Here is a 26,308-nt window from a genome sequence, read left to right on the forward strand (position 1 = left end):
TCTTCCCCACTAAGGAATGAACGTTCATGCAGGCTTCCTGCTGGCGACCCCGCGGGCGTGTTATGCACGGAGGAGTGCACGCAGCCCACCGAGGTTGAAGCCCCCGCGAGCACGCACGCTTGCTTCCTGGCCCAGGTTTACTTTTCTTATTTAAAGCTTTGCAGTTCAAATGCACGCCCTGGCCAAGAGCAGCCCGGAGCTCCGCGGCGCACTCGTCCCTGTGCACGTGGGCGTATCTGCGCGGGCGCATCTGCGTATGCGCACACGCGCGAGTCGCGGTCCCGCGGGCGGCCTCCCCTCGCTGCGCTGGTGGCGACCCTTGCGGCGTTTGGCAAGGCTTCGGCAGAGGCTCATGAAGGATTTCATTGAGTGTGAAGACAGAGAGCAGAGACAGAAAGCAGAAGGAGGCGGCTGCAGCCTTTGTAGTCGCGGAGGAATGCGGAAATGTTGAAGCACTATGTCAAACTTTTTTGAAATGGGGTCAAGTCACATTCAGCCAGCGTGGGAAAGCAACAACAACAACAAAAAAGTGGAGGAGGGGATGGGGCTAGGCACCGCCGCTCCGGTCCGGGGGGTGCAGGCCCGCGGGGGTGGGACGGCTGCCGCCTCCGGGAGCCTGGGCTGGACGCGGCCGGAGGGGGAGGGCGGGCGCCGAGGCCGCGGCTCCCGCTACCTGTGTGGCCCTCGACCTGGCGCGGACCCCCGGGCGAGGTCTGGGGGTCCTTTCCGCAGCTTTTCAGGAAAGCTCTCAAGGGAGCCGAGAGAGTCTCTGCCTTGGCCGCGCGATGCTAGGCCGGCACCCAGTGGGGGTCGCGCCATGTGTTCTTTAATTCCAGGCAGAAGGGCGAGCGGGGGAGGAGGGGTGCGGGGGCAGGTAAACGCACGCCGAGGGTTCCGGACACGCGGCTGTCGTGGGCCAAGGTCCAGCCTCGGCTGAGGCCGCCGTGGGACGGGAAGGCTCGCTCGGTCATCCCTAATAACTGAGCGGGGAGGGGGACGCCCGGCCGCGCGTGGGACCCGGCCTCCAGCCGCCTGGGAGCCGAGCGACCTTCTCAGCCACCGACCTCCAGGCGCTCAGGACGCCGGAGCGGAGGTTCTGCAGTCGCAACCCAAGGGCAGCCCCGCTCCACACCCGGGAGCCCTACGTTAATCCCCCACCCCCACCGTCGTAAGGGCGATCGCTTCAACCCGGTTGCACGGGTTGAAGTCAGCTGAAAACTTAAGGACCAGTCCCGGTCAGCTAAGTCCCGAAGTTACTCTTTCAGGACGGGACGAGCGAGAGTGTGACGGTCCTCCCTTCCCAACACCCTTGTGATCTCGGGCGGGGGTGGGGGGCACGACACTCCTCCCCTTCCAGGGCCCCTCGCTCTCCCACCCCTAGTAGCCCCAGCCCTCTCCTACCAGATGGTCTGTCCTCCCCGAGTTTCCACCAGGGAGGTCCTCCGAGTCGGAGGCAGAATTCTATCTCCCACCAAGATTGCCGTACCCCGAAGACCGTTTGTATGTGCGAGTCCCTTTTAAATGTCTCTCGGTAGAAAAACTGAAAGTAGAAAGAAAGGAAGCAATTTCCGAGCAGATGTCTGACCACCCCTACTCGCGTACTCCCAGCATCGGGTTACAGGGTCCCGAGAGCCCCAACCCCATTCTGCGGGCCCCACACGGGTGAAGCCCCCGGCGCCTTCACACCAGCTTCCGAACGCCCCCAAGACGCCCCGTCCCCCGCACGTCCAGGCCCCCGGAGCCGGGGAGGGCAGCCGAGAACAACGGTATAGGTATAAATATTGAGCCGTGACATTGACGCGCCCGGCGCCTCCCCTCCCCCGCGCTCCCGGCACACTCTGGGCTGCTCGGCACGCCCCCTCCCGTCCCGCTGCGTCCCGCGCGGCGCTCATCCCCGAGGGGCCCCTGCAACCTCTCCTCGCGAAGACTGCACGAGCCCTGCTGGGCAAGAAAAAGTAACTTGGCTTTTCTCCGAGAAACCGGGCAAGATTAGGCAGCCGGGTGGAGGGCCGGGGCGAGGAGAGGGGAGGAGGAGGGGAGCCGGTGGAAGCCGGTGGAAGTCTCCGGGGCTGTCTGATCGCACTTTCTCCTTGTCCTCCCGTCTCCTCCTCCTAGGTGCAGAGATTGTGGGCAGACTATGTAATCGCTGCGGAGGGGGAAGAGGAGGGATCGGCGCTCTCCAGCGGCGGCGGCGCAGCGGCTCGGCTAGGCGGAGTTTCGCGGCGGCTGCGCCCGGCTTTTCGCCCGCGGGCGAGGAGGTCGCTCTGTCCAGCCCGGCGGCCGCGACTCCGACTCCCGGCGTCCCGGAGGCGTCCAGGCAGCGAGCGCACACCCCGGACCCTCTGTGCTGCGCCGGCAGCGTCCAGTCAGCATGGAGAAGGACAGCCTGAGCCGCGCCGACCAGCAGTATGAGTGCGTGGCGGAGATCGGCGAGGGCGCCTACGGGAAGGTGTTCAAGGCCCGCGACCTGAAGAACGGCGGCCGCTTCGTGGCTCTCAAGCGCGTGCGAGTGCAGACCAGCGAGGAGGGCATGCCGCTCTCCACCATCCGCGAGGTGGCGGTGCTGAGGCACCTGGAGACCTTCGAGCACCCCAACGTGGTCAGGTGAGCAGGGAGCCCTGGCAGTCGGGTCCGGGAAGGTGCCGGGCAAGGGGCGGCTGGTGACCCACCTAGAGTCAGAGTCGAGTTTTGCCGATAGAACCGGTGACCTTGACAGCCAGGGCAGAAAAGCAGACCTGTGGTGGCTTCCCTGCGGCCACACAACTCTGAAGTGGGGTGAATTGGGTATCTTTTAGGGACAAAACCGGACAACCCAGAAACGTCCCTCAAGCACTTACTCACTTTTCCAGTCTGGGGGGCTAAGTCTGAGATTGAGAGAGGTATCCAGCTTGTGGTAATTAGAAGGAAACTGTAAGGGTGGAGCCTAATATAAATAAAGTTTAAGAAAATGCAGAAATGTGTAAGAATGTGTTTGCCAGTCACATCCATAGTGGTGGCTTTTTTTTTTTTATTTAAAGAGGCAGAATAACAACTTCTGATGGTCTAAGAAGTTTCAATGCTGACTCTTAGTGTTAAACATTGTTTGAAAAAACTTGTAAGGCTGGGTGCTGGGAACACTGAGTGGGGAAGATCCAGAGTTCAAGGCCAGCCTGAGTTACCAAAGACCCTGTCTAAAAAGAGAAAGGGAGGGGAGAGCATTCTTAAAACCGTTATCTGATTGTATCACTTAGGGTATGGTCTAACATCGACTGCCGCTCCCAAGGGTTAGATACGAGTCTGCGATGTGGTACTCCTTAGATTCTAAAGCCTCTGTTTTCCCTGCAAGAGTTGTGCAAGTGGGTGGGGAGGCATTCCTAACCAGCTCTCCTGTGAAGTAACGAGCATTAAAAGAAAGTGTGTGTGTGCGCGTCTGCGGTGAGGATAATGGTGTTTTCTCGGGGGTGCCGGGATTTCCTCATTGTGCCTTTCATCCTTTTCTTTTTTTAAACAGATGCATAGCTCACAGTTAAAAGGGAATGCACAGACCCTTCTACAAGTTAGGTGATGGTTTACCATTCTCAATCCACTCTTCGTGATTCGAAGAATCATGATCTTGGCGTCTTCATCCTGTCTTCTCTTTCCTGTAGGGATTCGGTACAACAAATATGTGCCTACTGTGTGCCCAGGGGATGAAATTATGTAAATAAGCACAGCCAAATATTTCTGTAGAAAGTCACACAATTTAACATTAGTCATCAAAATGGAGAGACCCAAGACTGGCCTTTGAAATACCAAGCCCTCTGCAAACTGGGAGTCTGCAGAATCCTGGGAGGTTTTTTTAGTGCTTTGTTCCCAGTATAGTGGGACTCAGTCCTGAATGCAGCAGGGAATCATAATACATAAATAAGTAAAAAGACATGGGAAAGATAGGCCCCCATTATACCTCTGCTTTAGCTAGGTGGTATGGGATTGGAGTGTGGTAACAAAAGGTAATGAGACGTCTAGAAAGTCAGAATTTACATAAAGCAATAGTGTGTGTGTGCGTGTGTGTGTGTGTGTGTGTGTGTGTGTGTGTATATGCGCGCGCGCGCGCGCGTGCGTGCGTGCGTGCGTGTGTGTTAATAAGGAGGTCTGTGATAATGGAGGCAAAAGCAGAGCACATGTTGACTCTCAGTTACTGCCCTGGAGGAGTGAAGCCATACCAAAGGATGGATGCCAACATGTCGCATGACATTTTGATTGGGTTCTGACAAATAAAGCTTGCTTGGAGTCAGAGAAGCAGGGAAGCAGCCACTAGCTGGCCAGAGTTGACCACAGAGGTCTGGAGACAGAGAATGACAGGAAGTAGTAAGGCGGGCTGGAGAGAGGATCTTGGCCTTTGGGACTGAGGAACGGAAGAGGTAGGAAGCGACTGTGGCTGCTGCCTGTTCTCTGATCTTCCAGGTTCTTACCCCAATATTTGACTCCTGGTTTTTATTGATAAGATTAATAAGAGTTACGATTCACCAACATGAGAATTTAATAACAAATTTTAATTTGTCTGTTGCCTGTGGAGGGTCCAGTTAAGGGTGATTATCATATATGCAAATAAGATAATGTTCTTCCAATGAAGAGCCATTGAACAAGCATCCTTGCAGAACCTATTCATTAGTGCAATCCATTATAAATTCTTGTAAAGAAGAAGGCTGTTCAGTTGTGCTGGTGAGTCCTGCTACCTAGGTCATTTCTACTTCCTGTTTTATCCTCTTGAGATTGGCATGTCCTTAAATAGTTTTAGTTGACCCCATAAATGGATTCTGAATTGTGAATTTCTGGAGGATCTACTCATAAGTAAAAGTAAAAGATGCTTTCTAAACTATTTTTACCTTTTATGACACCTGCTTACTTAGAGTTGTGAGGATAAAGTGAAAGGGAATGTAGGTGAAAGCCCTCTGAACTTAAAAGGCACTTCAGGTACCTAAGTATGTCAGAGATGATCAGGTCCTTGACCTAGAACAGATTCCCAAGAAGGCATCATTATCTGACGATTTTACAGAACCAGTCAGATTCATGTTTAGACACTCTGGGGCTATTGTGACAAAGCATTTCCTGGGGAGACACATCACACTCACCTACTCATCCCAGATAGGAAGCTCACTGCAGACCAGAGTACAAACACCACCAAAGTCCAGCTTGGTTCACCAATGAGCTTTATTGGGGTTACTTACAGGAATGTGGATGAGGGCCTACTTAGAGGAGCAGTCATGCCTCATACACAGCTGCATCACCGAAGCCCACCCAGCACAGGTGACAGCTCACAAAGCTGGGAATCCCTACATAGCCTGCAGGCAGCTCAGCAGGTTGCAGAGTGTCCTTCCCAGATGCCTCAGTTGGTCTACACCTCTGCCAGGCAGCTCCGCTGGCTTCTTGCAGACAGCTGGTCTGGTCTCCAGAGTCTCTGCAACTCAGCCTCACTGAGCATCTTATTTACACCATGACTCTGCTCTTCTGAGAGGGACTCTCAGCTTTTATGGCAGGGAAGGTGTTGTAATTAACGGTGGGAGAGAGAAGTCACACCATGCAACAGAACTCACTTGGGAGGTTTATTGGGGGAAGGGAAGGAAAGGGCCCAGAGACAGTCCTCTGGGGAGAAGCAGTGGAGGAAGGGGGGGGTGGAGCTTGCTTTTTAAGGGGGTGTAGTGCATGCGCATGGGGACTGCATAGGGACATAGTGGCTGTAGTCGATGTGGTCCGTCAGGACCCTGAGCAGGCCAGTGTAACTGTCTGAATGCTAACATTTCTCCCTTTTGTTTGTTACAAAAAGGTGAGGAGTTAGAAACCGGTAGCGGGTGAGGTGGGAATGAGGGCGCCGAGTTTTCGAGACTGCTTCCTGCTGACCTGGGGGATATTGGTCATCTTTGGGGAACCTGAGAAAGCTGGGGTGCTGAGGTAGCATCCTGGGTTAGCTGGTGGTTTCATTGCTGTCCAGGCTCTGTGAAGCCGTCCAGTACCACTTGGACCTGGCAAGATGCTGGCAGGGCAGAAGATAAAAGTTAAGTTTAGGGGAAAACTTTTTTTTTCTTAGCTCCTGGTAATTGAGGGAGGAGAGCCCCCAAGACCAGGGAAAAGTGAGAGAACTTATCTGGAGGGCATCTGACCTGTTCTAGGTAGATCCAAGTTGACTCCCTGGAGCTTATAAGAATTTTTTGAGTTTGCAAAAAGATAAGTTTTAGACACATTGGCATTCCCACTATTTATAATCTCTACTGAAATTCACATTGTAGAAAAGGCAGTATACTCATGCCTTTGAGTCATTAGAAAGCAACCAAAGGGGATTTAAAATCCTGAGCCTGTGGATGAGATAATATAGTAGTTTAGTATAGTGGTTTGTACTCTGCCAAAGCTAGATTAATAGCTTATCAAAATTCTATCCATTAATGTTAAGGCTATGAACTGTTGGAATCTTAATGCAACAGTAGCGTATCGAGAGAAAGAAGTCTGGAACATGCTCCATTCTTTTCTGCATCTCAGATAACTTTCTCCTTATCACCACTTAGGCTTTCCTATCTTCACATAAGCAGACCTTAAAGCACCTGGTCCTTTCCCATCATCAATCACAGCAGCATCACCATCTTGTTGCAGAATATTATTTCAAGGTGTGTTACTTTTGCTTATTATCTGGAGTGTTTGTTTAGTGATGCAAAGATGTGTTTGATTAAATAAAATTTAACGCAGTCAGGAGACCACGGCAGCAACTAGCTGACAGGAAGTGGTAGGGCGGAGCCAGGTGAGAAGTTTATAAAGAGGGGCGAGGCGACACACCAGGGCTTTGTGGAGGATGTGAGCAAGGAGAGGAGGTGAGCTACTTGCTATTCAGCCTCTCTGAAGAGCAGAATTCCACCTTAACCTTCGAGTCTTGAGTTCTTTAGAGGGACAGAGGTTTAGATAAGTTACCTTCATAGCTTTGCAAGAGTCGGAGCCAGAGGGAACAGAATTCCCTTTGGTTAGCGGCCCTTGCGGCCTAACCACTGCTGGTAAGGGCAGAGTTGCAGTTGCTGATTCAGACAGCCGTGGTTTAAAGGCAGCGGCAATGAAATAAAAGGACAACAAGCAAGGGTGTTTTTTAAGGAGTGGTTAGTTCATTCTATCTTTCCTGAGGACGGGGGATGGTACGGGGTATGAAAATGCCAAGGAATGTTGAGGATTTCAGATAGGGTTTGGGAAATCTGGGAGGCGAATTCAGGACCATTTTCTGACTGGAGGGAGGCAGGGATTCCAAACTGGGGAATGATCTCTCAGAGAAGGATGTCAGAGACTATCTGAGCCCTTTTGGTAGTGACTGGGAATGCCTCTAGCCATTCTGAGAATGTGTCCACTAGGACCCTCATCTGACTGTGGGCATGTGGGTAAAGTCAAGTTGCCAGTCTGTCCCAGGGAGGGAGCCTCTGGCCTGGTGGGTAGGAAAAGGGGGACTGTGGTATGTGGAGTTAGGGTCTGACATTTGACAGATTTTACAAGAGGCAATAATAGTTCTTAAGAAATGCAAGTCCTCAGGGGTGGGCTGCAGGTGGGTCTTGACAAAGTGAGCCAGAGCCTGGCTATCAGGATGAAAGAGCTGGTGTAGATAGAGTGTTGGGGGGTGACAGTGGGGGACAGTGCAAGGATTCCCTGCAGTGGGTGAGGTGGGTCTGGGCCTAGGAAGGCTGCAACCCTAGCTGCCTCGTCAGCTCGGTTATTTCCCTCAGAGATGATGGAGTTGCCGGTCTGTAGCTGTGGGGAGATGGGAGGCTTTTAGCATGGCCATAATTTGACCTGAGTTAGTTATGGACCTTCCTCTTGTTGTAAGTAGTCTGCATTCTTTCCAGATGGCAGCTTGGGACAGGTGGATATGAAAAGCATATTTAGAATCTGTGTAAACCTTTAGGGATTGTTCCTGTGCCCGTTGGAAGGCATGGGTGACAGCTATTAGTTCAGCCTGTTGACGAGTGGCGTGGGCAGGGAAGGCCTGTCCCTCACCCACCTCAGTGTCTGACACATTGAGTGGCCTGCTTTTTGTGTCTCCTCGTGTAAAAAGGAGCTGCCATGGGTACCGGGTGTAGATGTCCGAGGCAGTGTGCCCTCCTGTATGTGTGAGGGATGGGGTAGTAGTTCCTCTACGGTTTCAGTGGAAGAATGAGATGGAGAGTACCAGTGTTTGGTCTAGAAAGAAGATTTGAGATACTGAAAAGATGGGAAAGTAAGTGTGGCATCTGCTACTAGTGCTACCTGGAGAGAACCCAGAGAGGAGGTAGCGTTTGTAAGCCTTTTGTAAGTTAGGAGGTGGGACAGGTCGTAGAGAAGAGAGTGGTGGGTGGCCCAGAGGTCAGTTTTTTGATTCACGAATGAGGAGTTCAGCAGCTGCTAAAGTGTGTGTGCAGGGTGCCCATCCCTGGGTGGTAAGGTCTAGTTTCTTTGACGGGTATGCTATGGGTGCAAAGGAAGGTCCCAGTTGGTGGCCTAGGACCCCAAGGGCACATCCCTCCTTTTCTGTTACATAGAGGGAGAAGGGACAGGTTAGGTCTGGGAGATGAAGGGTGGGGCCCGGAGGAGGGCCTGCTGGAGCTTCTGAAAGGGCTTAGTAATGGGGTGACTATGTGAGGGGGCCAAGGGCTGCCTCATATAAGGGGCGGGCAAGGAGGGAAAAGGGGGATCCAGGAACAAAAGAAGCCAGCTATTCCTAGGAAGGATAAAATCTCCTATTTAGTAGAGGGGACTGCGACAGACTAGATTAGGTGTTTTCTATCCAAGGTAATGGTTTTGTGGGTTGGGGTAATGGTTAGTCCCAAGTAGGTGACCTGAGGAGTGGACAGTTGGACCTTGGAGGGTGAGACTCTATAGCCTTGGCTGGACAGGAAATTTAGAAGAGCAGAGGTGTGTGTTTGGCTAATTTGTAGGGATGGGCTACAAAGGAGAATGTCTTCTACATACTGTGTGTGAGTTTAGGATTTGGGAGAGACAAGGAGAGTAGATCAGAAGTCAGGGCCTGGCCAGATAGGTGTGGGCTGTCCCGGAACCCCTGGGGTAGGACAGTCCAGGTGAGCTGGGTGGGGAGGTGGGTGTCAGGGACAGTCCAGGTGAAAGCAAAGATGTTTTGTGACTGGGTGCTGAGAGGAGGGATAGAGAAGAAAGCGTCCTTGAGATGCAGGACTGAGAAATGGGAGGGGACAGTGGAAAGGAATATGTTAGGGTTAGGGTTAGGCACCATGGGATAGAGGGGGCCACTGCAGAGTCAATGAGCCGGAGGTCTTGAACCAGGCAGTAGGTCCCATTGGGCTTTTTAACTTCAAGTGTGGGGCGTTAAAGGGAGAAGATGTGGGTCGACATAGTTTTTTTCTTAAGAGGTCAGAGGTGATAGATGTAAGTCCCCCGAGGCTCTGGAGTGAGAGTGAGTACGTAGCTTGGGTAATGCATCAGGCTGGGTCCTGTAATTGGACTGTGATGGAGTGAGTTCAGCTATAGAGGGGCTTGGGGTCCCCCAGACTGGGGGTCCACCTGGGAGGCTGGCAAAGGAAAAGTGTTGGGACCAGTAGGGTGAGTGGCGAGGTGGGAGGGTGATGGTGAGTCGGGGGTCAGGTGAATGGGGGGGAGCAAAAGAAATAGAGGCCCCCATTTTGGCTAAAAGATCCCTTCCCAGTAAGGGGATGGGACAAGTTGGCACCACTAGGAAGGAAGAAATGAGAGGGATACCCCTGAAAACACAATTGAGTGGTGGAGTCTGATGAGGTAGGTAAGGCTGTCCCCCTACCACAACAATAGGGAGATGAGAAGGAGAGGTAGGTCCCCAAAACTCCCTCACGATCAAGTAAGTGGCCCCAGTGTCCAGGAGGAAGAAGATGGACCGAGCTGAGACCGTGGTGACTACCCGGGACTCCATGTCAGAGATGACACTGGTCGGGTCGGGAGCCCCGGGTCCCTTCAGCCGTCCATGGCCAGGTTGGCTGGAGGGTGGTCTGCATCTGAAGTCCCCGTGCCCTTTGTAGCACGTCAGTAGCCCATTGTCCCTCTTGGTGGCACCTTGGACATGGCCTGGGTAGCCTGTGGGAATTAGGGCAGGCCTGGGCCCTGTGACCCTCCTGACCACATTTGAAGCAAGGACTTTGAGTCATAGGAGGCAAGGGAGCCCAGGCAGTTGCTGAAGCCTGTTGAATGGCCTTGGCCACCGGCTGCTATTTCTGTGTGCGGGACTTTTATATCTCTCCTGTGGTACACCTTAAAGGCCAGCCCTAATATTTCTGCCTGTGGGGTTAGGAGTCCTCTCTCCAGATGCGTAAGCTTGGCCCTAATGTCAGGGAAGCTCTGGGAAAAGAGATAGGTCATAAGGAGTTGTCTGCCCTCTGGGTTTTCAGTGGTCCCGATTAGTATTCTGTAAGAGGGCCTTTGTGAGTCGTTATAGGAACTGAGTGGGGTTTTCTTGTTTGTCCTGAACAATTTCTTAGAGTTTTCATAGTGAACTAGTTTAAGTGCAGCCTTACAGAGACGGGATAGGAGGCAGGTTGTAAATATCCCTAGCTAAAATGCCCCCTGGGTCATTGAAGTCCCATCCTGGTTGGGGACCACCTCAGCCCCCCACCAGGTGTGCTGTGTTAGTCTGGTGTGTTTGGTCTGCACGTGCTCTAGCCTGCTCCCAAACTCGCCTGCGTTCCTCAGGAAGTAGGTTGTTAGCTAGGATCATACAGATACCATGGAAGGTAAGACTATATGATTGGGTGATATATTGGAATTCTTTAATGAAAAAAGAGACATATAAGACCCCAGTTTTTTTTTTCTATTTGAGAGAGTTCACTTAATGAGAAGGGGACATGTACCTTAACCAGTCCATCCACCCTGGCAACCTCTCACATAGGGAGAACTGTGGCTGGGTTGGAATGAGTAGAGAGGATTGGAGGGGGTGCCATGGTGGAGCAAGACCAAGTGATGGAGCGTGAAAGTGGGTGCCGGAGTCGGGTGGTTAGAGCGGCCTGCTACGGGAGAGGAGGGAGGGGCTAGAGGAGCTGAAGGGGCAGTTGTACATTGAGGTCGGAAGAGTGGGGGGGGGGCTCATTAGCAGGGTCCAGAGTAGTGGAGGGTTCCTCTAGTTCAGACTGCATAGCCTGGAGGATGTGAGGAAGAACAGACGGAAGGCTTGGAGCTAAGGTAAGGAAAGGCTGGAAGTAGGGTACCTCCTTCCATTACCCAATTGCTGGCAAAAGGTCCAAAGATCCCGTATAATATTGGGACCTAAACTACCAGTAGGCAGCCATTTTGATTGATCATCTAAGATGTACTGGGGCCAGATCTGACTGCCGGTGTTGGGTGAAGAGCCCAGCAGCTATTGATTAGCTGGAAAAATGAGGCTGTTGTAGGTAGAGCGGTCCCTCAGATTGCCGGTGAGCAGGAACATCAAGAGAGCCTGCTGAATCCGGAGATACCAGTGTTAACTCACTTGGGAGGTTTACTGGGGAAAGGGACAGGTGGAGCTTGCTTTTTAAGGGGGTGTAGTGCATGTGCATGGAACTATATAGCAACCTAGTTGATGAGGTATCCTGTCAGAACCCTGAGCAGGCCAGCATAACTGCCTGAATGCTAACAGAGGGGCCTAGCGAATCTGGTCAGTTTCAAGGACTTCCTAAAGCTGTTCTGAGTTGTTTTATCTTCTGCTTAAGGAGTTTCCTGCAGGATGATGGAATGTTATAATCTCCAAGGAAACTTACACAACAGGGACTAAAATGCTACGTGGGTACCCATCCCCTGAATTTGTTAGCAAAGGCCATTGATTGGCTATGTGCCATGAGATGAGTGAAATGATCCTGTGTCACAGCTCATCACGGCTGTCCTCACAACCCAGCATCTCCATTCCCTTTTGGTTTCCTTCCTGTTTTTGTTTTTCACTGAACTACCCTCACCCCCCACCCCCCCACCCCCACCCCACAACTTGCTTGGCCAAACTAGGAATTCTTAATTGTCAAGGTTTGCTTAATATTTTCAAAGGCAATGTTAGGAAATCCAGGACAAGTGACAACAGTTCTTTTCCTCTCGAGGGAGAGTGTCAAAACTGAGCCCCTGAACGGTAATTTGTTGTCCTGCCTGGGGCAAGTTTTACACTCAGAAGCCTGGTTTTTTTAATTGCTTAAAAGGGCAGATGCTTGTAAGTGCCTTCGAGCCATAAGTAATTGATCGTAATTATAGTCCCTATCCACACAGAGTTAAGCCTCTAAGCTGAAGGAGCACAGTAAACATATTGGTTTTTTCCAGAAGTTTGAAGATTAATTTTGATGGATTTACCAGAAAGGTGGACTTGTTATTGTTGGTGTGAAATCGCTCACGTTCTTGCCTACCTGCGCTGATACTCCCCAGGCTCGGGCTTGATGAGCCCGTGGTGGCCTGCATGTTGATTTGCTGCTGTTTTACTCCCCTTTACTCTGGGGGAAGTGGAGGCAGGAGTCCAAGGGTATCCCCAGCTACTTGACAAGTTTGAGTCCAGCCTGAGCTATAGGAGAAATAAGATCCACTTGGCCACTCAAATGGTTCTGTTGTCATTGGAGATCACGTCAGTGAGGCACGGCTAAGTGCTACCCATGTTGCCCCAAACTTGGTTAGAAAAGTGATTCCAATTCAAGCATTGCCTCTGGAAACCAAGGTCATTGCCTGTCAGCAGATACAGGTGTAATACATACATGTTTTAAGTACATGAAGTTATTATTAGGATATTTGGTAACGTTTTAAAAGCAAAGGAGATGATTATTTAAGGAGCTGTTTCTGATTTTCTCTTTTTAAAGATCTCAGCACTATATAGTGTAAAAGGAGAACAGAAATGTGATTTTAAAAACATGGCGTATTGGGCTAGAGAGATGGCTCAGCCATTAAAGGCTAGGCTCACAACCAAAATAACATGAGTTATTTATTTTTGACCTTGATTATAAAGCCGGGTTGTTGGAGATGTTGGTTCATGGGAACTCTTATTAATAAAAGCCTTATTTTCTGGGCAAATAATCTGATGGGGGAGGCAGGGCTGGCTTCAGTGAAAACAGGAAGAGCAAGACTTCAGTGTCTAGAGTATGTGTGTTCCTTCCTTCCGAGTTCTTGAAAAGTTGCAGTTGTCAAAGCTGTTTAGTAGAGAAGTTTTTACAATGACATGCTGCTCATTCTCTTCCTGTAGTTGGAATTAGTAACGCTGAGGTTTGGGTCCTGCGGTTGTATTCCTTTGTGTGTGTTCAGTGTATCATTGAGGAATTCCTGGAAGCTCACTCACTCTGGAGGAAAGGAAAAGGGAAGTCTGTGAAAGGGAAACCTAACACATTGGAATAACTCTTGGGGTACTCTTCTTGTTTTTAAGACTCAGGTCAATGAATATTTGCGGAGATGGATCCTTGTTTTAAAAAATAGTGCTTCTAATTCACTTAATACCCATTGTTTAGATCTGTGTCCCCGAGGGCTTACCAGTTACCAGTCTTTATGTGAACCAGGATTGTTTGCTTTGCAGGAATCAATCTCCAAAGATTCCCCTTTGAGAACATTCTCCCTCCCTTCCTAACTTTGACATTCCTCTCTTACTAGTGTTCCCGGATCATTTTGGTGCTCATGTGTTCTGGGAACAAAAAGTGAAATGCCAGATCAACTCACAGATCAAATGTGCCTTAATAATCTTTTCATTTAGATTTCAATTGATAGAGTTGCTGTGTTTAATACACGCTGTTGGGGGTTCATTTGTTTATAAATAGCCAGTTGCACATTTGAACAGATAAACCAAGGGGCAGTATTTTCCTACTATTAAAAAAAAGTGCTCAATGTTAATTATTCTTAAAGAATTTTTTAAAGTTATTTTCTGTGTATGGGTGTTTTTTCTGCATGTATGTATATGCACCATGGTAATTATGAACGGTAGTAGAGGGTGTCAGATCCCCTGGAACTGGAGTTGTAAATGATTGTGTTAGCTTCCATGTGGGTACTGGGGAATCAAACCTGGGTCTTCTGGAAGAGTAGCCGGTGTTCAGGGTGCCTAATGTAACCTACTATATTTCATTTATTTAGGAAACATATACTTGCCAATCAACAGTTGTAGTAATAAAAAGCACAATCATTGTGTTTTTTGCAAATCTTGTGGGTTGAAATTGATATTGGAAGATTTGGGGGTGTTAGCTGTATTGTAGGCTTTCATGAAGTCTATTGTGTGAGAACCTTCAAATACATTGTAAATGTTTCTTGGCTCCCATTATTTGTTTTCACTATTGATGTTGACTTTAATGGTGTTTTTATGCATTCTTTGGGCACTTGGTTCCTGCTGATGCCTAACCTATTTCTTTGATTTTACTTGGAATAAACCTTAGAACGTGAGCTTGGGGTCCATCCCTACACCACTCTGAAATGCTTCCTGTATTTCTGGGACAGTGTTTTAAGTTGCCTTATTGGTGTATTCTTTAATACTATCTCTTCTTGGATACACCCCTGTCTTGAAAACTTTGGAGCTCTGGTACGGCAGTTAGAACATGTATTTCCTTACATTAACTGTTATATAAAATGCATTAACCCTCCTCACCTAATCCTAGTTGTAGGACCCCTGAGGCAGAATCTTGTGATAGTGTACACCCAGTGGCAAGAACACGAATACCTAGCAAATGAATGATGTCATAGAAAAGGGGGTGTTAGAGAAAGGACCCTTTGGATCATTTGTATTACATGAGAGCATGTTGCATTACATGAAAGAATGTCAAAGAGGTAGAGTTGTTGTTTTCTCAGAAGTAGATGATGATGTCTGAGTTCTTACCACTGAACAAGTATTTGCTGGGCTTCTTTGTTGAAATGTGATCTACACAGTGCTCTCACACTGAACTGTCTCCATCTTGCCCTACCCTGTAAACGAAGATATGAAGTCTGAAAATGGCTTCCAAAAGCACAGCAAGATCAGCCAGGTTGATTAATGAGGTTTTGAAGTCTCATTGTTACCAGTGTATGTTTGATATGCTCGGACTTTTCCTAATAGTAAGAAATATACCACTCCTGGATGAGGAGTTGGGAAACTGTTCCACCCACCCTGTCCCCTCAGCTTACTAGCTGTGTGGGTAAGTTATTAATATCTCTTGAATGCTGTTACTCAACAAAAAAGAAGGAAGTTATTCCTATACTTTGGACGTTAGTGGGTTGACATGATCAAATGAGACTATTAAAAGGTCAAATTGTACAAAAATGGAAATTATTAGCAAAACTAACTCCTGCCCTCAAGCAGGAAACATAATTTCATGGAGGAAACTGCCATGTGCACGGAGAACTGGAAGTATGTATTTTCATAGCTCTCCCAACCCGTGTGGCATCATGAGTGGCTTCAGTGTGACAGGAAAATAAAATCTTTAATCTGTGTTGGAAATTAATGTTCAGTTTGCCCAGTGAGTGTTGCATCTCGGTAATCCATTCTGTTAGTGGAATTTTATTCTTCCATGGGAGCTCTGTAGATCTCCTGAGGTCTCACAGGTGGGGGGGGCTCTGACTTCCTTTGTATTTCATATTTTAAGACAACTCAGATTGACTAGATTCATTGCTTGCTAGCTCATGTTTAATCCCCCCACCCATTGATTGGTATTTTTCTGTGTGTCCATGGTGGACACTCACACATGCACATGTAGAAGTCAGAGGACACCTGGGAAGGGTAGATTCTCTCCTTCTACCATGTGGGTTCCAGGAATTCAGCACTGATCATCAGGGCTGGCAGCAAGTACCATCTCACCCACACTCTCACCTTTTCAAATCATAAACTCTCAAACAGAATTACTCATTTTATGTCACACATTTGAGCTCCTCTGCTCAATTTCAGAGTCTGTTCCTGCCACATAGCTGCTTCGTAACACTCCCTTTGTTCTGTTAGGATGTGCTGTTCCGAGCAGGGAGCTCTCTTCATGGGCACTCGTTTCTAGTAAACCCTCTTTTTTCTCGCTTCCTTTGTCGATAAGCATTCTCTTAACCTTTGTGGTGGGGATTCCTAATGGTTAGTATAAAACATTTACTTTTCCTCGCATGCTTTTGGTTTTAAACAGCATACAAGTATTACATCAGGAGTGTTGCCACTTACTTGGCAACAGAACAGAAAAACAAAAGGCTATTCCAAGGATAGATTTTTAGGCTTTGGGGTACTGACTTTGAGCAATATATTTTTATTATAATCATTTTTAGACTTTTTTTAAATCTATGTAGGTGTTTTGCCTGTACGTATGTATGTGCACCATGTGCATGCCTGGTGCCCGTGGAAGCCAGAAGAGGTTGGTGGATCTCCTAGCATTAGAATTACAAATGAGTGTCATATGGGTGCTGGAAACTGTTCCTGAATCTTCTGAATGAAGAACAAATGCTCTTTGCTGCTGAGCCATCTCTCTGACCCTAAGAAATACATTTTTAAAAAAAATTTAGTGGAGACTAAGCAAATTGATAGTGTCAGGTTGGGAGTTTTAGAGATTTAGTATGTATCCCAACCCTATAAAATGGTTTTAGAGAAATACTGAGGAATGATAAAAATGAGATTCTTTTCTTGTTGAACCTTCAAGAACCAAGACATATATATTTGAGAAGTTGGATAAGAGGGTTCACAGAGCTAATTGTGAATGAAGAATATGTGTGACTTTTATGATCTTTGAAATAACACTTTTTTGCATTCTAGTTCACAAAAATCGTAACATCTTTCTAGTCATTCTAAATTATTTTAACTTTTGTGATTTAATTTAATGAACTTCTGGATTTTTAAACTACCACTGATGCCAGCTGGGACCAGAGATACACCAACTGGTTTTGCAGGGGCAAAGTCTTTTAGAGTTTTACTCTCTACTTCTGGCTGGTCTGGAATGATGGAGGTGATTTCAGCATGCAGTTGAATCCATTGGTACAAATCCCAGGTCTAGAAACCAAGCAGGGCATAGAAACACAAGCCTGTAGTCCTAACAGAGGTCGAGGCAAGAGGATTGGTGTAGATGTAACCAACTGTCTTATTAAATAAGAAACACAGAACCAATGTAAAAGAGAAAGCCAAGAGGTCAGAGCTCAGGGCTAAAATCTTACCCTTCCTCCTGTGGTGGTCCTACCTCTCCAAAAGAGACCTACTTCCTGTGTGTTTGTCTTGATATAGTCTTTCTGTTCTGCCTTCTCATTGGTTGTAAACCCAAACACGTGACTGCCTCGTCACTGCCTGTAAGTACCGCCCTCGAGGTCTTAAAGGCGTATGTCTCCAATGCTGGCTGTATCCCTGAACACACAGAGACTTACCTAGCTCTGCCTACCAAGTGCTGGGATTAAAGGCGTGCGCCACCACTGCCACGCTCTTTCTATGACTCTAATAGCTCAGACCCCCGGGCAACTTTATTTATTAACATACAATTAAAACACATTTCATTACAAATAAAATACCACCATAGATTGGGAGTTCAGAGTCAGAATCTGCTACATAGCAAATTCGAGACCAACCTGGGCTGCAGGAGACCCCGTGGAAGGAAGGCCGGCTGACTGGCTGCTGGCTTTTGAGATGAATCAAGAGAAGCAAATCTATGAAAAGTGGTAAGAGCCGCATCCATCATTAGACAGTAGAAACTGGTCTAGGATGGAACGGTGTGTCTGAAAGGACTATACATGCTCTGCAAGGAGAGATGAGGGAAAACACTGGTAGGTGTTAAGCTGAGGAGGAAGGAAAGAATTTGGGCTAGCAACTAGGTCTCAAGTTCCCAGATGTAGCGCAGGTTCTGAAAGGAATAGAATCCTCTGCCATGTTGATGAAAGCCTTGAGCCTGTGCTTATTTAATGAATAAAATCAGTGTCCTTCTTGGAATTCTATAGGAATAAATCCCAGTCCGATTGCTTTTCTTGAGGACCTTATTTTAACTGTTATTAAATAAATGGTTTAAGTTGTTAACACATTGCCCACTCACTTACTGCTTGTAAGAATTGATGTGTGCTGTCTACTTGCCATTAGAGTAAGATTTGCAAGTGAGCAAGAATCTTAACACATTCGGTCACTGCATTACTTCCTGTATGTAGAACAGTGTCCTGCAGGGCCTTTGTTAAGTAGCTGTCAAGTGAATGAGTGGGTAGATAGACAGATGAAATCTTACTCTAGTAGGATCATTGATAATAAAATGTAAATTAACACCAAATTTCAGTAGGCATTTTATTTTTCTGTCTAGTACTTTAAATGTCTTTAGGATGAGACAGTCTAAGAATTATGGTAGTATGCAGTTCAGTCCGTGGCTGTACATTTGACTATGGGCTAGCAATAGGATGCAGGCGCTCTTTAATAATGTAATGATTGGCAAGCCGGCTAAGCCATGAGATTTCCCTTGTGAGTTCTCCCACTACCATAACTTTGTATCTATAATAGTAATTGATAATTATACTTACTGTAAGTGACTATTACTCTTTTTGCAGATTTGATTTAGATATTTTGGTGAAAACATGACTCTTGACTATGAACTTTTATATGATGGTTGCTGTAGGTTTCGTTTAGTTAGTGTAAGCTCTTTAAGGCCCTTGCATAAATGGCTGTTTTCTTACTGTTTTAGTTCGGGTTTCTATTGCTGTGAAGAGGCACCATGACCATGACAACTCTTATGAAGAAAACATTTAATGGGGCTGGCTTACAGTTCAGAGACTTAGTCCATTATCATGGTGGGACATGGCAGTGTGCAGGCAGACATGGTGCTGGAGAAGGAGCTGAGAGTCTGACATCTTGATCTGAGGACAACAGAAGTGAACTGTGACACTGGGTGTGACTTGAGCTTATATGAGACCTCAGAGCCCACCCCCACAGTGACACACTTCCTCCAACAAGGCCATACCTACCAACAAGGCCACACCTCCTAACAGTACCACTCCCTTTGGAGGCCATTTTCTTTTAAAGCACCACACATATCGAGACTCGGGTGCTCAGTCCTGAGATTGCTCTGCTCTGTGCTAGGATTATACGCACCTCCTCCGATCAGCTAGTGGACTATGGTGTCAGTTGGTCATGATCAGCTATGGAAATACTTTTTTTAGTAAAGGAGGGAAGAAAGGAAAAAAAGAGTAGAAAAGGGAAAAAAATTGCTATCCCAATCACTTGTCAAGTATGTTATTGAAATTCAGTTCCAAAATTTGCAGAGGAGCGAAGTTGCCAGTTTTCAAAGTTTCATTTTATTATCACAGTGATGATGTTTGGATTATCGTCATGAGTTTCCTCAAAATTTAGAGGTTCAACACCGTCGTTTGTTTCAGAGATGTAGTAGGTGGGGGAGTTCAGCACAGAGGTGGTGTTCTCTGTCTGACTCCCCGTGTCTCAGATAGAAGCTGGAAGTAACTCAGCAGCTAGGGATTCATGTGAAGATTGTGTATTAAGTCAGTGGTTGTGGCTTGGTAGATAGATAGATACAGCCTGCGTACTTGATCTGGGTTGTTGATCGGCACCTGTACACCTGGCCCAGGCTTCCTTTAAGAACCAAAACTTTCAGAGTAGTTGGGCTTACATGGTGTCTCTGGGTTCCAAAGCCAGGGTCCCCGAAAACAGTTTTGCCAATTTTGTTAGTTATAAGTGAATTCAAACCCACAGACTCAAGGGAAGGGATCCTGTAACACACGGTAATGGAGGGAGGCTAAAGAATTGGCCGCCTCTGCACAGTCAGCCCTTTTCTGTAGCCATAACATCAGTACTTGGTGCTCATCCAGAAGGGCATATGATTAAATGGCAACAAAAGCCAAAATAATGTGGCTGCCCCCCACCACCTGGACTCCCAGCACCCCACACACATCTTCTTTAACGGTGTTTTTGATGCTGCTGGTAGCTGCCTCCATAAATCTAGTAATATGCTAGTTCTGTGTTGATATCCAACTCTAGACACTGTCTTCGGGCTTTCTAATCTAAAGATGAGAATTTAATTTCCTTCAGCTGTTGCTTTTTAGGTTTTTTGGTATCTTTATTTCCTGTAATAATCTTGAGCAACATCCCAGAGCATTGTTTATTATCGTTCACTCTGTCTGCATCTCCATCTTCATTTAATAAGAAGAGAATATCCCCATTTCCCTCTCCTCTGCAGTCCCTCCAACAACGCAATGCTTGTTGGTTCTTAAGTACTGTGTTCTCTTCTTTCCTGCTTCATGTAAAGTTGATTTGTGGAACTGAATGCCAGCAAAATGCTTACATTTATTATAACCATAGAGAGTTCAACACAGGGCCAAAGAGTTAGTGTTCCTGTTTTCTTCTGTACAAGTTGAGCTTTGTAACTCATTAAGACTTTGTAGTCCTCCTTACTTTAGATATTTCTTGTTTCACATTGTGTGTTTGAAATTGTGCGCTATTTTAGTGTACTTTTTATTCAAGGAATGACTTTCTTGTACCATTTTTCTCCCTGGAGTTTATGGTTGCCTTTGTATTTTTCTTGTCCTTGTCAGTCATAATCCATATTCTTCAGGAATACCATGTCTAAGTGTGGTGCTCCCTCTGTTCTGTTTTATTTCATTGAACTAGTTAAGCATCCCATGAGACATGACTGCCAATATAATCAAGATCTAAAATACTTGCCTTCAGAGCCTTGGCAATCAGTGGCCTCACCTTCTTGGACTCCTGGCTACTCCTCTTCCTATATATGGAATTAAGGAGCAGGTGCTCGCTTTCTCTCTCTCTGGGGGTGTAGTGGTGGCAGCAGTGTGGTGTGGTTTTGCTTTGGTTTGTTTAGTTGTTTTTGCTTTTATGGAAAATACTTTTGAGATTCATTCATGTTGTTGACTCTTTAAGTAGTTCATTCTTTCCCATCACTGGATTTTACCACAATTTGTTTATTCATTCACCTGTCAATGGTCAGTTTGTCCTGTTTCCAGTACAGGGCTCTTATAAATGATGCTTTTATGGCCTCATACAGGTCTTTGCACTCATATGACTTGTTTTCATTTCTGGGGCAAACATCTAGAAGTGGGTTGATGACTGACATGACGAAAGTATGCTTAAGTTTTAAAGAAACTGCCTAGCTATTCCAAACTGGTTATGTTATTTCTATTGGCAATGTGTGAGGTTTCCATCCTTCCTAACACTTGGTAGTGTGAGTCTTTTTAATTGTTGCCATTCTGTATTTGTTGTGAACTGCAAAATTGATTTCTTCAATGGCTGTAAGTTGCTATAGAATGAATCACACTTTGTAATACGTGTTTTCTAGGGGTTTATGTAATGTGTATATTCCATCCAGGATTTGAGTTGAGTGGTTTATATTCTTTTGTCTTTTAAATGTCTGTAGTCCCTTTTCTCATTCTTCGTGTTAATAATGTCTGCTTCCTCCTTTTTTATTGTTCTTTTGTGGTTTTTTTTTAAATTTTATTTTTATTATGTGCATTGGTATTTTTCCTGCATGTATGTCTGTGTGAGGGTATTGAATTACTTGGAAGTGGAGTTACAGACAGTTGTGAGTGCCATGTGGGTGCTGGGAATTGAACCTGGGTCCTCTGGAAGAGCAGCCAGTGTTCTTAATGGCTGAGACATCGCTCCAGTCCACTTTTATGGGGTTTTGTTTGTTGATTTGTCGATTTTATTTTCATTTAACCAGTCTTTGGTTTCATTGATTCCTTTTGTTATTATTCTGACATTTACTTGCTGCTGCTTTCCTTTTAATATTTAGTTGTCATTTATTCTTAGCTTAAAATAGCAATATTTTAATGTAGGCATTTATGTTATTTGCTCCCTACAAATTTTAGCCTATGGTAGTTTCATTTCATTCCATTCAGAATATTTTTAAACTTTTGTAACCTTTCTTTGACTTGTAGATTTTTAAATTACTAAGCTGATAAAGGATTTTAGAAGTATTTTTCATTCTAATTAAATTCTGTTGTAATCTGAAAAATATTCTGTATGATTTTAAAATTTAATAATATTCATTTGCTCTACCAAATAGTTTGCCTTGGCACCTACTCATCATTTTCTGCCTTGTTTTGTGTTTTCCTTTAAGTCTTTTGAGTATGATTAAAATACTTGTAATCGCTTTAATGTTTTGCTATTGCATAAATGATGACATTTCTGCATCTACTTTTGAGGACTGATTTTTCTCTTAATTACAGCTCACATTTCCCTGTATATCTGTCTAACTTTTTATGTTGAAGGTCAACTATTGTGAGTGCTGCATTGATGAGTGCTGGATTTTGTTGTGTTCCTTTGAAGAGTGTTGGCTCTGTAATAGGTAATCAAGTTGGGTTGAGATTCAGATTGATCTTTCCAAGGCTTAGTTTATTTCATTGTTGCTGTTGGTGAGGGGACCTAGTGTTGGCTTTCTTCAGGACTAGCTCAGTCGCTTGTGCTCTGTCTTCTTTCACAAGTAGAACCCGGAAAGACTGCTTGCCCTCTATGGCTCTAACAATCATTCAACTTCCAGCTCTCTGAGACTCTTTCCTCACAAGTGTCCATTGTTTGCAATGTTTCTTGTCTTTATTCAGTTTCTAGTTGTTGATGTAGATGAGACACCTGGGCCCTCTCTTTGTGCCTTGGGTATCCAGTAGAACATTTTACTTTTGCATGCCCACGTGTGTGTGCGCGCGTATGTGTGTTCATACAGGTGTGGGGTGCACATTTTTTTTTTGTGAGTGTGGGGGTGGGCAGTGTCTTCAATTGCTCTACACTGTTCTCTTCTGAGACAGGTTTCCTCTGTGAATCCAAGTCTAGCTAGCAGGCTTATAACTTCTGGCTAGCCTAGCAGGCCAACTCATGCTGGGGGTGTGAGGATGATAGGCACCTATCATGCCTGCCCAACTTTTTTGTGGCTGCTGGGGATCTCAACTCTGGTCCTCACACTTGCACAAGCCTTAGCCTTGCTGAGCCACCTCCCTGACACTCTGTAATTACATTTTGATAGAGCACGAACAGCTAATACACCTACTAAATGGATCCTTTCCTCTCTGCTAATTTTCGTTTCTGAGTCAATTTCTGAGAAGTTCGTCTGGAGTAGGCAGTTAGAGGCAGAAGTATGGTTTGTAGAATTTACTTTTGGGTCAGCGAGAAAAACCAACTGTTGAGATATGCCAGAATGTTCAGTGATCTTTTCCTCCACAGTGCTGAGCATGAGGGTGGCGGTGGGGACGCTGACCAGCTCGGAGATCAAATGTCAGGTGTTCAGCTGACTGGGAGCTGCAGTTCCTCTTCCTTTCCCCCACTGAAGCTTCTGGCTCTTGGTCTAGTTCCTGCTTCCTCCACAGCATCCTCATGGCATGTTCTTGAGCATTGGACTCTTTCCAGTAAAAATATTTGCGTATGCCATTGACATTTACTGATTTATAAAACATACATATACATGTAGATACAATATTATGTATTAAACAAAATTAATGACTTTGAAATGAAGAGATAGAAGAAATTCCACAAATAAAAGCTATTTCCCCGAATCCCCAATTTATCTATTTTTCACTTTGGAGTTCATTATCTCTTCACTGATGTTCATTTCCATCCATCTGGGAAGTGTATTACACCCTCTAGTGTGGAGTGAGTCTGTGTGTGTACATGTGTGTACGTGTGTGTGTACATGTGTGTACATGTGTGTGTGTGTGCATCTCTGTGTCCCTTCTATAGTCTGGGCTTTTTTCTTCCCCTTGAGCATCATCTAAGAAAGAATGGAGACAGAGTTGCACGGAGTCTGCCCCTTTGCAGTTCACTTTGCTTCTCTGGTGGGTGAAGAACAGTTGCAGCCTGAGGATCACTTGGTCCTTTTCAGGAAGTTCTTTTGAGGCAGCAGTCCTTCAGTTTGGTATGTCAGAGGAAGGGTGACCCGAGGAAGGAGAGCGGGGTGGGGGGAGAGCAGCTGCTCAGAAGTGGGAGGGGGTGGTCGCAGGAGCTCTGTCTGCCCTGTGTAGTTTACCTTCTTTTAATTTGGGAGACGGTATTATCTTCTGGAAAGGGGCCATACATGTACAACAAGCATTGCCTCATTCTTTCAATGCCTGTTGCACCTGGCTGTCTGGATTCTTTCTCATATTGTAAGTTTCATCCTGGTAATAGACCATCTTGAAGCCAACAGCTGGTATAAACTGTAACATGTGAGAGAGAATATGACATCATATTTGGAATGTTGGCCAACTGATTTTTCCTAAGGGAAAGAAACTAGAAAACTTAGAGAAGTAATTAACTATAAATTAATTCATTGCAGGAATTTCCCATGCCTGATGATTTAAAAGAATAAATTCTGCATGCAAATGAATCATTGCCAACTCAACTGAAGCTGGTTGCATACTCAAGTTTTCTCACCATGCTGTGTTGCTGATAGAGACAGGAAGTGAAAAAGCGAGGTCTATGAGATTTTTTTTTTCAGGGAAGTCTCTCAGCCAGTCTTTCAATGTTTCTCGTTTAGGCTCTGGTCGCCAGGGTAAATGACTCAAGGTATCTATTGCTGCTTGGCTGTTTTTAAAGGGGGAATTTCCCCATGTTCTCGCCTCCCTAAAATAGCTAATTATATACTGGAAGTTTCAGTACTTTGTTCGGAGCTTGTGAAGTCAGCACATTCTGGAAGCTCCCCATGAATGTGAGTCTGAGCTGGCCTGATGCTTTTGTTTCTCCATCTCTGCAGCCCGCTGTACTGTAAGGACACAATTCTATGGCTCTTTCCCCTCACACTTGATGTGGTGGTTTGCATACAGCTGCAGGGTAGACAGTTACCTTTGAAAGGAACATTTGGCCGCTCTAATTTGATTAAAGAAAACCACCTCAATCATTTCTAGACTGAGAACGTTTTCATTTTAACTTGGCAGTAAGAGTTGGGAATGTCCTCGCTGCACTTAGATATGTGCGGAGAAGCTGTTGGGAACAAAACCAGCCGCTTCAATGAAGGATGCTTTGATGCATTTTTTTTTTTTTTGAGACGAGCGATATTATATAGGATTGATTCTCTTTCTTTCTCTCCCAGCTTTCTGCATCCTTGATTTTCACCTCCTTCTTCTTTTTATGATTGTTTTCTTGGTAATTCTGATAAGTACATAGATTCTGGCAAGTATAGATTGGCACTCTAAGGTGATTTAGGCCTCTGAGTCCTGGAACACCCTTTGTCCCATTTTTACATAGAAGGAAGATTTCCAAATCCCAAGTTACTATGAATTACATGTGCTTTCTTTATCATTGTTGGGAGAGGCCTGAAAGGATTTTGGATCACAGATCACGGCTAAGAGTTTGGTTGTAGCTTGCATTAAAGAAAATTGTCCCTGTCACAGCCTGTAAGACCCTATGATAGACAACTATCACCCAACTGCAGACCTGTTCTTCTCTCGTTAGTGTAACAGTCCAGAATTCATTCTGTTGATTGTGGCTTGGCATCAACTTCATATATACACATGTGTTATGGAAAATAATTGAGTGAAGCATTAATATCTATAGGGCAAAGCATGGACAAATTGTTAAGCCTTCATTCTAGTATTCTTATATTCACAGTACTCCTGTGAAAGACATCACAGTTGGTAAGCTTGAGTGTGGGAATGCTTGAAAAAATTGGAGAGTGTGTATGATGCACTGACAATAATAGACATGTTATTGCTCAGTCACTAAATGTTATTACCCAGGAGTGGAGATCAGATGTTAGCTCATGTTTTGATTCTATGCTATTTATTTACCTCTCTAATCTCCAAATAGCTCACTTGCAAGAGAACACACATTGGGTTTCTGAAATCATGTGATAGAACACAGTAGGTCTCTGGAGTCATGTGATGATAGAACACAGTAGGTCTCTGGAGTCATGTACTAGAACACAGTAGGTCTCTGGAGTCATGTGCTAGAACACAGTAGGTCTCTGGAGTCATGTGATGATAGAACACAGTAGGTCTCTGGAGTCATGTACTAGAACACAGTAGGTCTCTGGAGTCATGTGATAGAACACAGTAGGTCTCTGGAGTCATGTGATGATAGAACACAGTAGGTCTCTGGAGTCATGTACTAGAACACAGTAGGTCTCTGGAGTCATGTGCTAGAACACAGTAGGTCTCTGGAGTCATGTACTAGAACACAGTAGGTCTCTGGAGTCATGTGATGATAGAACACATTAGGTCTCTGGAGTCATGTACTAGAACACAGTAGGTCTCTGGAGTCATGTACTAGAACACAGTAGGTCTCTGGAGTCATGTGATGATAGAACACAGTAGGTCTCTGGAGTCATGTGATGATAGAACACAATAGGTCTCTGGAGTCATGTGCTAGAACACAGTAGGTCTCTGGAGTCATGTGATGATAGAACACAGTAGGTCTCTGGAGTCATGTGCTAGAACACAGTAGGTCTCTGGAGTCATGTGATGATAGAACACAGTAGGTCTCTGGAGTCATGTGATGGTAGAACACAGTAGGTCTCTGGAGTCATGTACTAGAACACAGTAGGTCTCTGGAGTCATGTACTAG

The 26,308-nt window shown here is 45.9% G+C and overlaps 1 protein-coding gene across 2 annotated transcripts in view; it reads left to right on the forward strand.

Annotated features, from left to right (window-relative positions):
• Nucleotides 1-1,308: 1,308 nt before the first annotated feature.
• Nucleotides 1,309-26,308, forward strand: part of Cdk6 (cyclin dependent kinase 6) — a 206,320-nt gene continuing 181,320 nt past the window's right edge. The window contains exons 1-2 of one of the 2 annotated variants that reach the window (XM_076566237.1): nucleotides 1,309-1,772; nucleotides 2,116-2,604. In XM_076566237.1, coding sequence (XP_076422352.1) covers nucleotides 2,372-2,604 — 233 coding nt within the window. In that variant the 5' untranslated portion in view covers nucleotides 1,309-1,772; nucleotides 2,116-2,371. Of the gene's footprint in view, nucleotides 1,773-1,820; nucleotides 1,956-2,115; nucleotides 2,605-26,308 lie in introns of those variants that run through there. The other variant, XM_006991209.4, reaches the window with a different exon arrangement.

Source organism: Peromyscus maniculatus, chromosome 3 (genome assembly GCF_049852395.1).
Source record: "Peromyscus maniculatus bairdii isolate BWxNUB_F1_BW_parent chromosome 3, HU_Pman_BW_mat_3.1, whole genome shotgun sequence".
NCBI lineage: Eukaryota > Metazoa > Chordata > Mammalia > Rodentia > Cricetidae > Peromyscus > Peromyscus maniculatus.